Consider the following 13,348-nt stretch of genomic DNA (forward strand, 5'->3'; position numbering starts at 1 on the left):
GTTAGATTTATAGATACATTAAACAGAATAAATCATTTAAAGAACTCATTGTTACATGTTGGTAAATCAGAACATTCCACAGAAATTTCAACTCACTCTGACAGTTGTTATTTGATTAATTCTTACATAGACTGAAAAGCATCATGACCTTGGAATAATTGAATTATTGTAATGTGTCCTGCCAGTTCTGCTTTCTCCTGGATTCATACATGGCTCAAAAGGATCAGACATGCTTTTCTTCATATAAATGTGGTAGCCACTATCAAAGCAAGCAGAAAGCAACCTTCTTTACAAAACCCATAGGGATCAGGGTTGCAGCCCTTACCCAAGATGTCCCCAAACTTCTCTCTACATTAGATCCTCTGTGGAGCCTTTAAGCACTGTGCTAAATTCAAATTTAGGTTTGGAACAAGGCACCCATGATCTTCAGACAAGAAGCACACTTATTGCTATAGTTTTCTCAATGAGACGAGGTAAGAAAGTTAGCATTGGTCATCCATGTCTGCACTGGGGGGCTTAAGTAACACTTGCTTTAGACACAGAGTCTTCCTTAAGGCTGACAGGTACAAGACAGCTAAACAAACACTTTGCAGCACTAGGAAAACTTGGATATGAAGTCATGATGCGACATCAAAGTCATTCTATAGTGTCCTGGTTTTATCATATGGAAATATTTGGAAATGAATGATTTGGTATAAGAGATACTAAGATTCTGTAACAAAGAAAGAAAAAAAAATAGATGGAAGATATGAAGAAGTATGAACTGTAATAGATTTAAATATAAATTCTTTACATTCATTTAAAATATGGGGATTAAAATGACATATGTGAGTGAACTGTGTGAAAGGCAGAAAAGGTTGGCTGTGTTGTCCAGGATTTTCTTATTGACAAATCCTTGAAAGAAATCATGAAGCAAATGACGTGTGTTTTCCAGCCAGTAGGTATTATTTAATTCCTATTTTCTGTGTATTGAGATTTTTTTTAATGAACTTTTATTAAACAAAATTTCTCATACTGCCCTCCCTCGGCACCACAGATCCAACCATTGCAAATAGAAAGTATCTGGAAACATGCCGATGTTCAGGTGCACAGCAGCAGGCTGGGATGGCTGTCTGTGTGGACTCCCTGGTCATTCTCTAAAGAAGTCTGTTGAATATTTGCATAATATTTACATCTTATTGGTTATGAAAAGAAAGTTGTAGATGTAACTGCCCTTCATTTTATATAAAGGGCCAGATTGAGCTGCAGTATGAGACTCTCTTACACACACACACACACACACACACACACACACACACACACACACACACACGAGCGCGCGCGCGAGAAAGAAAAAGAAATGCATACATGCCTTAAGCACCCAGGGGTTCTTGTATCTGAGAACCCTGGAACCATTCCCCACTTGGATGCTGGACACCAAGTGACACCTGTATAGAAGTAAAAATCAGACTTTCTGCTTTAGAACTATGATTATTATTGTTTGTACTTGGTCCGCCACCAAATAACAATACTAGAATTTTGCTTCAACAGACATACATTTGGCTTTTTCTGAGCCACTTCTGTGTCAATTGAATGGTCCCCAAAGCTTAACTAGAGCTAGTACAGGGTGGAAAGATGGCATCTGGGTGTTCGTTTATTATTTTATGTTTGATATGGATATTTATGTTTTCTCCTACTTTTGTGATCTGAAGCAATCATCCATGAACTGTCTAAAATGTAAACGATCAAGTTTGCAGACTCTTTTCCTCTTCCCCTCTGCCTCAGTGCACAAAGCCTTCATTCCTGGGTTTATGCCTGTTGCTTGGGGCTACCACCTCTAAGGCCCGTTTCCTCCCTGTCCACACTTGGCTTTACCTTGGAGACTGTACCTGTACAGAGCACCAGGTGAGAAGGAGAAAGGCTTCATGAAGTCACTTATGTGCTTTGCTAGGGAATGTCACTCTGTACAGCTTCGTGTGGAGACAAGGCTGTTGGTTTGATTTGGTTTGAACTACTTGTAGAGAAAGGGGCCTAAGTAGCCTAAGCTGGCCTTGAACTCTCTATGTAGCTAAGGATAACCTTACACTCATCCTCCTGCCTCCCATCCCAAGTATACCGCCATGCCTTTCTTTTATAAGAATCTGTGGTATCGTTGTATTTTCCAATTTCAGATACTTCCATTTCACCTAGTGCTCTGTACAGATAAAGTCTCCAAAGTAAGTGTGGACAGGAAGGAAATGGGCCTTAGAGGTGGTAGCCCCAAGCCACAACCACAAACCCAGGAATGAAGGCTATGTGCACTGAGGCAGAGGGGAAGAGGACAGGAGTCTGCAAACTTGATCGTTTACATTTTGGTTAACAGTATGTATATGCATGTGAATGCAAGTGCCCATAGGGGCCAGAAAAGAGCCTCAGATCCCTGGAACTGCTTTTGGTACAAGCCTCCTAAGGGTGCTGGAAGCCAGAACAGGACCTCAGTGAGAGCAGCCACTCCTCATAATAACTGAGGCATCTCTTCAGCCTCTTCATATTCTCATTTCTATATTTGATAGCATTTTTCTCTATAAGAAATAAAATATGTCTGCAAAAAATATTTGAGAGTGACTTCAAGTGCTTGGCTGTATTTCCCCATAGGTTAGTAACTTTTCCACTGTTATGAATCCTTTAACTTTTGTGGGGATAATCTTATCTGCTTTTTTACAGCCAACCTGTCCTCAAACTTGTGATCCTCCTGCCTCAGATTCCCAAGTGCTTAGATTACAGATCTGCATTGCCACAAATAGCTCCTTAATTTTTCATTCACCTTTCCCAATGTGAATCCAAGACCTAAAGCCAATTTAGAATACCTAGCTGTTAAACTTTGTATCTGCTCCATTCATTTCTTGCTTTTTATTTCTTCTTGCCTTTGCTGGCTTCCGTTTATAGTCACAAAGCATGCGTTCTTCCAGGAGGCATGACACCTGTGCTTTAATTTCTGCACACACTAAAAATAGCTAATAAACACTCATTTTGTCGTGGTTATTTATGGAAGCAAAAATCCCTATTTTTTCCCCTGAAATTGTTTTAATAGTTTCATGCTCTAGGATTATTGTTATTAATTCAGGAGTTTAAAGTATCTATCATGCGGCATCTCTTTGGTGTTAGGTAGAACTAAAATTTGGGCTGGAGGTGGGTGGAGTGTCACTGTAGAAATCAAAGTATCATTGTATCAATGTCCAGACAGAAAGTTGCTTTGGCCACAAAAATGGGACATAGACAGGCAAGCTTTTAGAGTGAACTTCAGAGCATACTTAGTGTTCTTCAGAGCAGATTAAAATGAACTTGGTAGTACATCAATGGTAGTTTATCAGTGGTTTTCTATATTCCAGGGTTTTTCATGTAACATTTTCTAGATGAGCAAAATTTCAGAGCTATCATGAATATTTAAGAGCTGATATAAATATTCATTAGCACTTAAACAAAGTCAAGAGAACCAAGCTAGAAATAATTTCAAGAAACATGGACTTCAGCTCTTTTTCTCAAGTCTTAAAAGTTCAGCCTTGAAAGGGATTATATGTACACCGTAACTTTTAGTTGTGTCAGTAAATTCATTTGTATCTTTAATATTATTAAAATATGGGTTGGCCTCTGTTCCATGTGCCAGAGAACACTTCCATGTTTGTTTATATCATCACCCTATTTCAAACTTTGACTCCAAAATTATTTTCAATGATCTTCTTCCCTCTGTTTGTGGTCATCTCCTATAGGGAGGGATACACATTGTACCACGAAGTGCTAAGTAGGAGAAATCATTTTGGTACCAGGTCCTCTTCCAGAATTTATCCTGTAACTTTGCTCCTGAGCATAGGAGGCCGGAACACTTCTGCACTTGGGGAAAGTCAACTCCTGCATCTGCGATAGATTTGGGAGTGAGAGCTTCAGGGTTCATTGGAAAGGTTGCCATATTCCTATGCTCATGGGCCACTGATTCTAAATGAACTGTTAGAAACTCCATCTCCTAAACCCCATAGCAACGTGGAAGACAGGGAAACTGGCGAGGAGAACCCCGCCCGAGGTTCCAGCGTCCTGGGTTGTGAAAAACTCGTTACAGTGCTGTATATGCCAAAACCTCCCCTGAGCTCTCGGTTCCGGTTTCCATGGTGATTTACACAGTACCGACCTCCCTCGCCTCACAGAATCTAACAGCATGACTTGTGGCCTAACAAAGCAGAGCCATTTTAATGACTTCGGATTCTTTAGTGAAGACTTTCTATAAGCAAACATTCTACACGTTATTCATTTGGAAGTATGTATTGTGAAAAAGATAAAATAACCCATTTGTATTGCATCTTTAACTAGAACTTCCTGGTGTGTCAGTTTTTCATAGCCCTACAGAATTATTATCCTTGAACCCACTAATATTTTTCATAGATACAATCTTCTGGGTTTTTTTAAATTGAGCATCTTTTTTTTTTTTTTAGAGCACTCAGATGAAGTGTGACAGGCAGGGCAGACCATGGTTCCAGTAATCTCCCATTCTGAGGCTCAAATGGAGATTTCATTGTGCCTTAAAGAAAGTTCAGGTTCTATTCTTAGATACACACTTTCTTAGATGCTAACCAGTGTGTGAAAATGACATATTTCTGGGGTCAGAGAAACATGTCTGTGATGTCTTTTCAGTAATATGTTCTTCAGAATGCTACTCAAAATACCACGCACATAGTTTCTCACTGAAATGTTTTGACTTTTTTTTTTTTGTCCTGACCAAATAAAATCACAGCATGCCAACTGTATCGTTTTAGATCACAGCACTGGTCAGGAGACAGTGCACCCTGCGCTCTATGCCTCGGGCTTCTCTGAACTGGAGTAGCTCCTTCTTTCATTCAAATAAGCTCTGTTGCCAAGGACAGCTTCAAGGCCGAGTGATAAGTAATGTACAGTTGATGAGTACACCACTCACTGGTCTATAGTCAGGAACTCTTTGCCAGCTGATTGGGAAACGGGTGTTCTGGCTACCCTGTGCATTGTGGTTGCCTGTGCATGCATTTGTGTATCTATAGACATTTTATAAATTAATAAATGTTCAAAGGAACACAAAAACAACAGCGAAACTATTTTTGAAAGCCACTTACCTTTCTTGCTGTGAAACAGAGGACATGTCAGCACCTGTTGTCGTAACAGATGCTCACTGATGCTCCGCAGGAAGAAGATGATGGAGGAGATCATGCACAGTATAAAGGTGGATTGACTTATATCGTGCATACTAAACCGAGCTCTTCATCAAGTTGTCACAACTCTACCTGCCATATTGGCTTAGAGATGGGACATAAAACCCCTTTCCTCTCTACACCCAGCTACTGAACTCTCCTTGCAGGGCAGTGTGGTATTTTAGCACTCCAGATAGTTTACAGGTCCCCTCTGCTGCACTCTGGTTCTCAGGGCACGGAATTGAGAACCAGAAGAAACAGTCAGGTGATTAGACTTCAAGGTCACATAGCTAATGTTGCTTTTAGGGTAATATTGTTTATTTGCTTTTCTGTTTGTAAAGATACTAATTAAGTGTCAGGGGGCAGTGTATGAAGCGCTTTGCCTATCTTCCCAGTATTCTCTGCTGGGTGAATGCCCCCTGCAGCTCCTCTGGCTCTTCTGGTTCCCTGTGACTCTTCTGGCCAGCGTACTCTCTGTGTGCTAACGAAGGCTTAACAGACTCCTCCAGGAATTGCTATATAACGTATGCAGAGCTCTAGAAACTCCTAGTAGAGGATTTCAAATGAAGCAGGTCATTTCACTGTTACCTGACTGGCAGTGACTCAGATAATGTTCTACCAGAGAAGACACACACAACTGAAATCTCACATTAAAATTCCAGACGTGAGAATTCAGAGCTGTCACAGAATTCTACCACCTAGAAATGTACTGTCAAATGATGGATCAGAAGACAGGTTGTTAGGAACTCCTGTGAGGAATGTCAGCTTCTCTTCCCGCAGCTAGAGTCTGACATCACCTTCCAGGCTTAGGATGCACTAGGATCCGCACGCAGCTCGCGCTCTCTCACAACTCACATGGGCCTCCAGACCGGCTCACCTAGTTAGTGTCACCTGAAAGCGTCACTCGGCTTTTCATTGCTCAGCCTTATTGAATACATAAATTAAAACCACGTATGTATACTCACACACTATAGCCAGTAATGGAAAGCTGCTAGTGCTACTCGAAATGTTTGCTCAGCAAATATTTATTGAACACCCATTGAATACAAGGTACCACATGAGGCACTAGGGATGTAACAGCACAAATGAGACAGAAGTCTGCATCGTGGGTTTTCATGCTTTAACAGGCAGAGACCGTGTGATTACTCCTAATGAAGTATATCACAAACCCCTACGACAGGACAGAAAGTTGGGAAGAAACCCTAGTGAAGACATTGAAATCTTTACAGTTGTGTTTTGAGCCCAGAATGTGACTCAGAATTAGCTATAGTATTTGAAAGTGAAGCAGCAGTCCTGTTGACTCCATAAAGGTTAAATCTGAAAAATGACTTAAAGCAATGATAACTCAAACATGGAGAAACATATGTTTTTTATATGGGAGAAAGGAGGGCACTTGAATGGTATACAAAGGTCAGCATGAGCTCTCTAAATCACCTAAGGACAGCATAAAGAACAGGTTAGAGTGGAGAAGCAGCTGAGTTGTTTCGGGTGATAGTCATTGTCATTTAAGTTCAAGGTCTAGAAATAAAACAAGCTATGAAAAACAGGTCAATTAGACACAGTCATCAGGTCAGACTTGTATGCGTTCTGGGTAAAACCGAAACGACAAATAAACAGAGAAGATGCCGATACCTCTGTGGCTTGTGATTCTGAACACGCTGTAGACTTCCTTTAACTGTGAGCAACAGGAGCGATTACATAAGCCCGTCTTACCTTCCCGGCTGCATCCCTGAGCTTTCATCACGGCTATTCTTGGTTCTCGTCCTAAACAGTTGTGATCTTAACATGTGGCCATCATTCTTATTCTACCTATGAATGTATTTGGAGGAAGTTGCAAGAGATGGAGTTCCCAAGGGGAAACAAGTTGCATTTTCAGATTTAGACATAATATGTGGACTTGGAACCAGAACAAACAATGTTTATAAAACTAAACAAAGTATGATAGTAAACTGAGTGTGGATAAAATTGCATGGGTTAAAGTCAAAGTTACTATACTATTAAGGTAGGCAGAGCCTATGGATTTCAGGATTCTATTGGAAAGAAAATATCTATACCTTTTAACAAGTTCTGCTGTGATGTCATTAAATTCAACTATAAACTTATTTTCTTGCAGATGTGCCAAATCCTGGTGTGAGCAAACCTAGAGTTTCTGACACTATTCATCCCAACAACTATCTCATCAGGACAGAGCCAGAACAGGGGACCCTCTACTCACCAGAACAGACTTCTCTCCATGAAAGTGAGGGTCTGTTGTATTCTCTTTTAAACCCTAGATTTTCTTCTCATATTTTCCCTTTGAAGATGAGCCTCAAAAATACATAATAAAGTGTTCTCACTGCCTTATTCTTGCAGGATCGTTGGGAAACTCAAGAAGTTCAACACAGATGAATTCTTACTCTGACAGTGGGTACCAGGAAGCAGGGAGTTTCCACAACAGCCAAACCGTGAACAAGGCAGACAGCAGACAGCATCCATTCACAGGATCAACAAGTAACCATGTGGTGAGGACTTCAAGAGCTGAAGGACAAACACTGGTTCAGGTAAGTCAGACATCTAGAAATGCCCTCTTAGTTACATAGCTGCAATGGACATTGCTTACCAAAAGCAAGGCTAACATGTATAATTTATAGAATGAAAACCTTCACTAAAACTTACTGCATACTGTTTTGAGTTGCAGGATTGACAATATTTTAAGCATAAAGCCTGGAATTATGTTGTTTGAATTAACTTACTCTAACTAATGAATTTTTATAAGTTCCTAGATGCAGTATAATTTGTTCTGCAAACTAGAAATTTAATATGAACAGTCCAGAGGCTGGCATGGAATGACATAGTTCGTAGGAGCTCCTAGTCCTTAGCAATGCTAACATTAAAATGTGCTGTAGAGTGACCTAGAGAACAGAAAACCAATCTCTACCCCTATGAGAGGTGATCTAGTCTACTCTAAGAGAAAATTTTCACCTTCATTAAAATTATTCACTGAAAGTGTGTTTCTTTTTCTGGATGCCCATGCTTATGTAGAGAGCCATTTTAAGGAGGTATATAGACTCTGTAAAGTTAGGACAAAGTTGATAGGCAAAAACACAATATTGCATGCATGTTTTTGAATATTCCATTGCTTCTTTTTTGCTGTTTAGTTCACATCATCTCACCACACAATGTCAGGATAAAGAGCCAGGGAGGCAAGGTCTCTGTCTAGGCACCATAGAAATCCTGTAGTGGCTGAAATATAGCAAAATGACCAGAAAAGTTGAAAGGCTCCTGTGTTCCTCAAATGCTACTCAGGGAACACTGTAGGACACGCGGAGGGCCCGCTCCCCAACACTACAGGAAGTGCTGATACGCTTGTGGGCTTTTTGCTCCTCGGGTTAGGAAAAGTTAAGTGTCCAACTTCTAAGCTTAAAGAGACATCTCTTACCTCGTAGCCAGCTACTTGGGCTGTGCTCCCGGCCCGCATGTTATCCACTCGTGGACCTGTGGGCTGGTAGAGGTGAGTGGTGACATTTCAGGCACTCTGCACTGAACACCTCTGGGTGTTCATCCATGTGGGCGGCTCCCTGCTCCAGCTGCTCTCTGACCTCACTCTTAGATAATTGCCTGAGCAACCACTTTATCCTTAGTCATGATCGTGTGTTTTAGAAGTGAAAACTGTATTAAGTTGATTTTTGTCCCTAAAGCTGAAGCAAGTAGGTTTCTGTGAGGAAGTTTACATGTAGTTTGGACAGCATGTTATCTAGCCATAAGCATAATATTGCTCCACTTGGGGCCAGCACCGATAGCACCAGGCACATGTTCCAGCTCTCACTGTATCGTACTTTTAAAGGCCAGTTGTATTGCCTTGTTGAGTTTCCATGTTCTTCCCTCCCTACATCCCCTCAGTGCCACCACTATGTCCCCAAAGTGTCAAGGCTGAGCCCACTTGAGACCTTTCAGCAGCCAGGTCGCTTGCGACCTTTGGAGGCAAAGTGCACATTCGATGACATATGGGGCCGCAGAAGTCACTGCTTCTTTCCTCACGGTCCCAACTCAGAGGAGTCAGAGGCAGCTGGCAGCCGGACTCCGCAGGCACTCTAATGTGCAGAGCCGGGCCTGACATCCAGGCTCATCCTCAGCCTGCCTGCCTGCCTTTGCCCCATGCCCGGTCCCCTTAGCCACTTCTCCAACCCAATTCCCTCATTGCTGCACCACATCAAGAAAGGTGCTCGATACCCATTGTGTTTGTGGAAACCTACAGATTCATAGCCCATAGCAGAAATGTTCACTTTCCATTCTGGTCTTTTCCAGCTGGCTAAGACCAGGAAAGACAACAAAGACTTAGAGCATCCCTTCTCCTGGAACAGACTCCCGGGTGTCTCACTCATGTCTCTAGATCCAGCAGCTAACTAAAGCCAAGAGCTCATAGATCAGCAGAGGTAAAAAGAATGTAGAGCTAAAAGATTTGGCTAGGACACCTGTCTGGCCAGGCTCCTCCTTGAACTAAATTATCAGGGAGAGCTGGACCCAGGCACTATCCAGACGTTATTGCATTAGACACTGGAAAAAGATACGTCCCACAAGTTAACAGAGCCAACTCCTAAAGACCAGCCATCCATAAATACTCCTCAGCTACATTTAGGCTAAGAGATGAAATAGATCTATTTTTCGTTTTATACAAAATGCACTGCCTTGGCCACAGTGTGACTTGCCGGGAGTGACGCAAGCCCATGGCCCTAGGCCGTTCCTGCTCGTAAGTCACGTGTAGCACTTGGTGTGAAGTATTCCATGTGTCGGGAGATGCAGAGGCAACAAGCGAAACTGTAAAGACCGAAAGAAGGGCTACTAAGTGTCTTCAGAACTTCTACTGACTGGTTGTAGTAGTCCAGTCAGTTAAATCTCCAAAACTAAGCAAGTAAATAAAGCTAAGATCCTACTCTAAAGCGCAATGCAGAGAAGAAACTCAGATGCCTGCAATAGTGAGGTCAGATTCTGTGTGAGCTATGTGCGTTTTTATTTCTGTAATGACAATGGACGCAAACCCCTGGATAAACCCGTTCTCTTTTCTCCCCCTCTCATCAGCCATCAGTAGCCAATCGGGCCATGCGGAGAGTTAGTTCAGTTCCATCTAGAGCACAGTCTCCTTCTTATGTTACCAGCACAGGCGTGTCTCCTTCAAGGGGGTCACTGAGAACTTCTCTGGGTAGTGGATTTGGCTCTCCATCAGTGACGGACTCCCGACCTCTGAACCCCAGTGCTTACTCCTCCAGCACGCTCCCTGCACAGCGGGCCGCCTCTCCATACTCACAGAGACCCGCCTCCCCAACAGCCGTGCGCCGGGTCGGGTCTGTCACCTCCCGGCAGACCTCCAATCCCAACGGACCAGTCCCTCAGTACCAGACCACCACCAGGGTGGGGTCCCCACTGACCCTGACTGATGCCCAGACTCGAGTAGCTTCCCCATCCCAAGGCCAGGTGGGGTCATCGTCCCCGAAACGCTCTGGGATGACCGCCGTACCACAGCACCTGGGACCTTCACTGCAAAGGACTGTTCATGACATGGACCAATTTGGACAGCAGCAGTATGACATTTATGAAAGGATGGTTCCACCTCGGCCAGACAGCCTGACAGGTGAGGACAGGTGACGGCACTATACAAACCCCAGGGCGTGAGTCCTCCCTGTGCCTGTGTGGAAATGGTGATCACTGGAGAAAGGCCTAGTGGTCTCCTCTGAAAAGTTACACTGTAAACTTGGGGTACATATTTTTCAAGCATTGGTTCTTTTATGCTTGACACTATGTAACCCATACACAGAACTCTTGTACGGCATCTAAATTTCCCTCAAAATATGGTGCATAAAGTGTGACTCTGTGTATGTGTACACACGCACACTATATTTTAAAAGAATTGATTATAACCCTAAGCTCTTGTTAGTACTATTTTCTAAAGCAGGGTTTTGAACATCTAGGCTTATACCTCCATACACCCTCATGATATGTTAAAATGTGTTATTAGAATGTCTGTTTGAAGCCAGGCATGGTGACGCACGCCTTTAATCACAGCACTCGGAAGGCAGAGGCAGGCGTATTTCTGAGTTCGTGGCTAGCCTGATCTACAAAGTGAGTTCCAGGACAGCCAGGGCTATACAGAGAAACCCTGTCTCAGAAAAAAAAAAAAAAAAAAAAAAAAAAAGAATATCTGTTTGAATTTATCTTGAGGAATGCTGTAGTTGTGTGTGCTAAAATATGAATCTCGTACCCTACTGTTTTGATGGGCTCCCTGATGGGAAATGTACAAAGCCCTTATGAATTTTTCTTAAATGCCATTTGGATTAAATTAAAAAGACCCCAGGTTCCTGACATCCTATCTGTCCCCTTTGGGGGATTTTCATAAGAGTTTTTCTACTTTCTGTAATGACATTATTCTTTTTAGTAAGAGTAATTTTTCTTCCAAAAAACTTAGGCATGGGACCTGGGATGTAGGGAGCTGGCAGAGTGCGAGCCTAGCCCTGTGCAAGGCCCTGAGTTTGACCCTATACATTGCCAGAAAAGTTTTTATAAAACACGGTGTGTATAGAATGGAGATATTTGAAACCATAAGGAGAAGGTAAAATGAAAAACACGAGTCTCCAGCTCCGCCCCTCCCCACACCAGTCTCGCTTTCCCGTGTAGTCTACATGTGTGTGACACATGAATGTGCACGTGTGTCAGCCTGTTTTGTTTGTGTGCAAACATAGGATATACTTACACACTAAGCTGAGGATGATGTCACCATGCACCACAGTCTCATGGGAACACTTGGTCCATCCCTGGCCAAGATGTCATTTATGCTGTGCCTGATGCATTGATCTTTAAATGGCAATCGCAGAGAAGCAGGCCCTGCTCTGTTTGGTCACCATGGTAAAGTAACCCATAGTTGAAGAATGAATTTTAGCAAATTAAGCTTAATAAATTTTTATTAGGAAGTCTACTTCTCTCTTGCTAGCAAGAAAGTTTCTTTTGAAAAACACATAGCATACAGAGTCCTTTTCATACCAGGCCTTCCTTCTGTAAAACTTGAGCAGTTTTTATCTTCAGACTCACACTTGTCCTGTTGATTAGGACTTGAATGGGGTATGAGTTTTAAGCTTACCATGATTTTCTCCGTTGTTGATGGTGCCACGTTCCTATTTCTAGGCTTACGGAGTTCCTATGCCAGTCAGCATAGTCAGCTTGGGCAAGAGCTCCGTTCAGCTGTGTCTCCTGACTTGCACATCACTCCTATCTATGAAGGGAGGACCTACTACAGTCCAGTGTACCGCAGCCCAAACCACGGGACCGTGGAGCTCCAGGGGTCACAGACAGCATTGTATCGCACAGGCTCAGGTGGGCCCCATGTCCTGCTTCCCTCATCTCCTTGGCCCAACAGGAAAGAGATTTTATTAAGAATGGGTTCTCCATTAGAAGAAAATCGTGTCGCACCTTTAGTTGTCAGATAAGCAGCTGTGACAGCAAATCACAAACGGTAAAACAGAAGTTCGTTTAGCACATACTTAGGGGTAAAATATTTTTAAAATAGTGTAATCCAATGAAGGTAGGAATTATGCTGTTAGTTTAGGGACACATTTGTAAAACTGTAAATATGATCCCCTCAAATTAGCCTTATATCATGTAGAGAAAGGCAACCATTTGCTGAAATACTTCTGTGTGATTTTCGTTGCCAGAAGCAAGTTTTGAAATGATCCAGATGAGGGACTTGCTGTCGGTTAGCAGACCTGGAGGTGAAGACCACTCCACGTCACTCTTTTTCAGTGTGGGATTTCCTGTGAGAGACTCACACCAGGAGAGAGTGCAGTCAGAGTGTGTTTAATAAACAGGGTGCTGAGCCTCGCACCCAGTCCTCACCTTTTTTCTTACACCTCGGGTTCTGCTAGATCTGAAGCCAGAAACTGTACATTTGTGGTATCCATTGCCAGAGGTGCTGCAAGATGGCTTGAGAGGTCTCAAAGGTAGCTTCTAGCATTCAGGAAACCCTAAATCTTACAGTATGACCACTGAAGCCCGGTCAGCAGTGACAGCCCTCCCAGGCACGTCTCTAGAGGAGAGAAGACTGTATTGTTTCTTTACTAGAGATGGACAGTTCTGCCCACTGAAGGGTCTCAGTGAAGGGAGGTTCCTATGTTCTGACTATTGGCGGGAATTCCTCTAAGAGGACTGATTGCAGAAAGACT

General features: G+C 42.7%; 1 protein-coding gene across 27 annotated transcripts in view; it reads left to right on the forward strand.

Annotated features, from left to right (window-relative positions):
- The window catches only part of Pkp4 (plakophilin 4), a 194,356-nt gene that overhangs the window by 136,938 nt on the left and 44,070 nt on the right, over positions 1 to 13,348 (forward strand). For 14 of the 27 annotated variants that reach the window (NM_001362993.1, NM_001362995.1, NM_026361.2 and 11 more), the window contains 4 exons: positions 7,279 to 7,410; positions 7,518 to 7,705; positions 10,221 to 10,770; positions 12,315 to 12,503. In NM_001362993.1, coding sequence (NP_001349922.1) covers positions 7,550 to 7,705; positions 10,221 to 10,770; positions 12,315 to 12,503 — 895 coding nt within the window. In that variant the 5' untranslated portion in view covers positions 7,279 to 7,410; positions 7,518 to 7,549. The remainder of the gene's footprint in view (positions 1 to 7,278; positions 7,411 to 7,517; positions 7,706 to 10,220; positions 10,771 to 12,314; positions 12,504 to 13,348) is intronic. The other 13 variants (NM_001362994.1, NM_001362990.1, NM_001362991.1 and 10 more) reach the window with 4 other exon arrangements.

Source organism: Mus musculus, chromosome 2 (genome assembly GCF_000001635.26).
Source record: "Mus musculus strain C57BL/6J chromosome 2, GRCm38.p6 C57BL/6J".
NCBI lineage: Eukaryota > Metazoa > Chordata > Mammalia > Rodentia > Muridae > Mus > Mus musculus.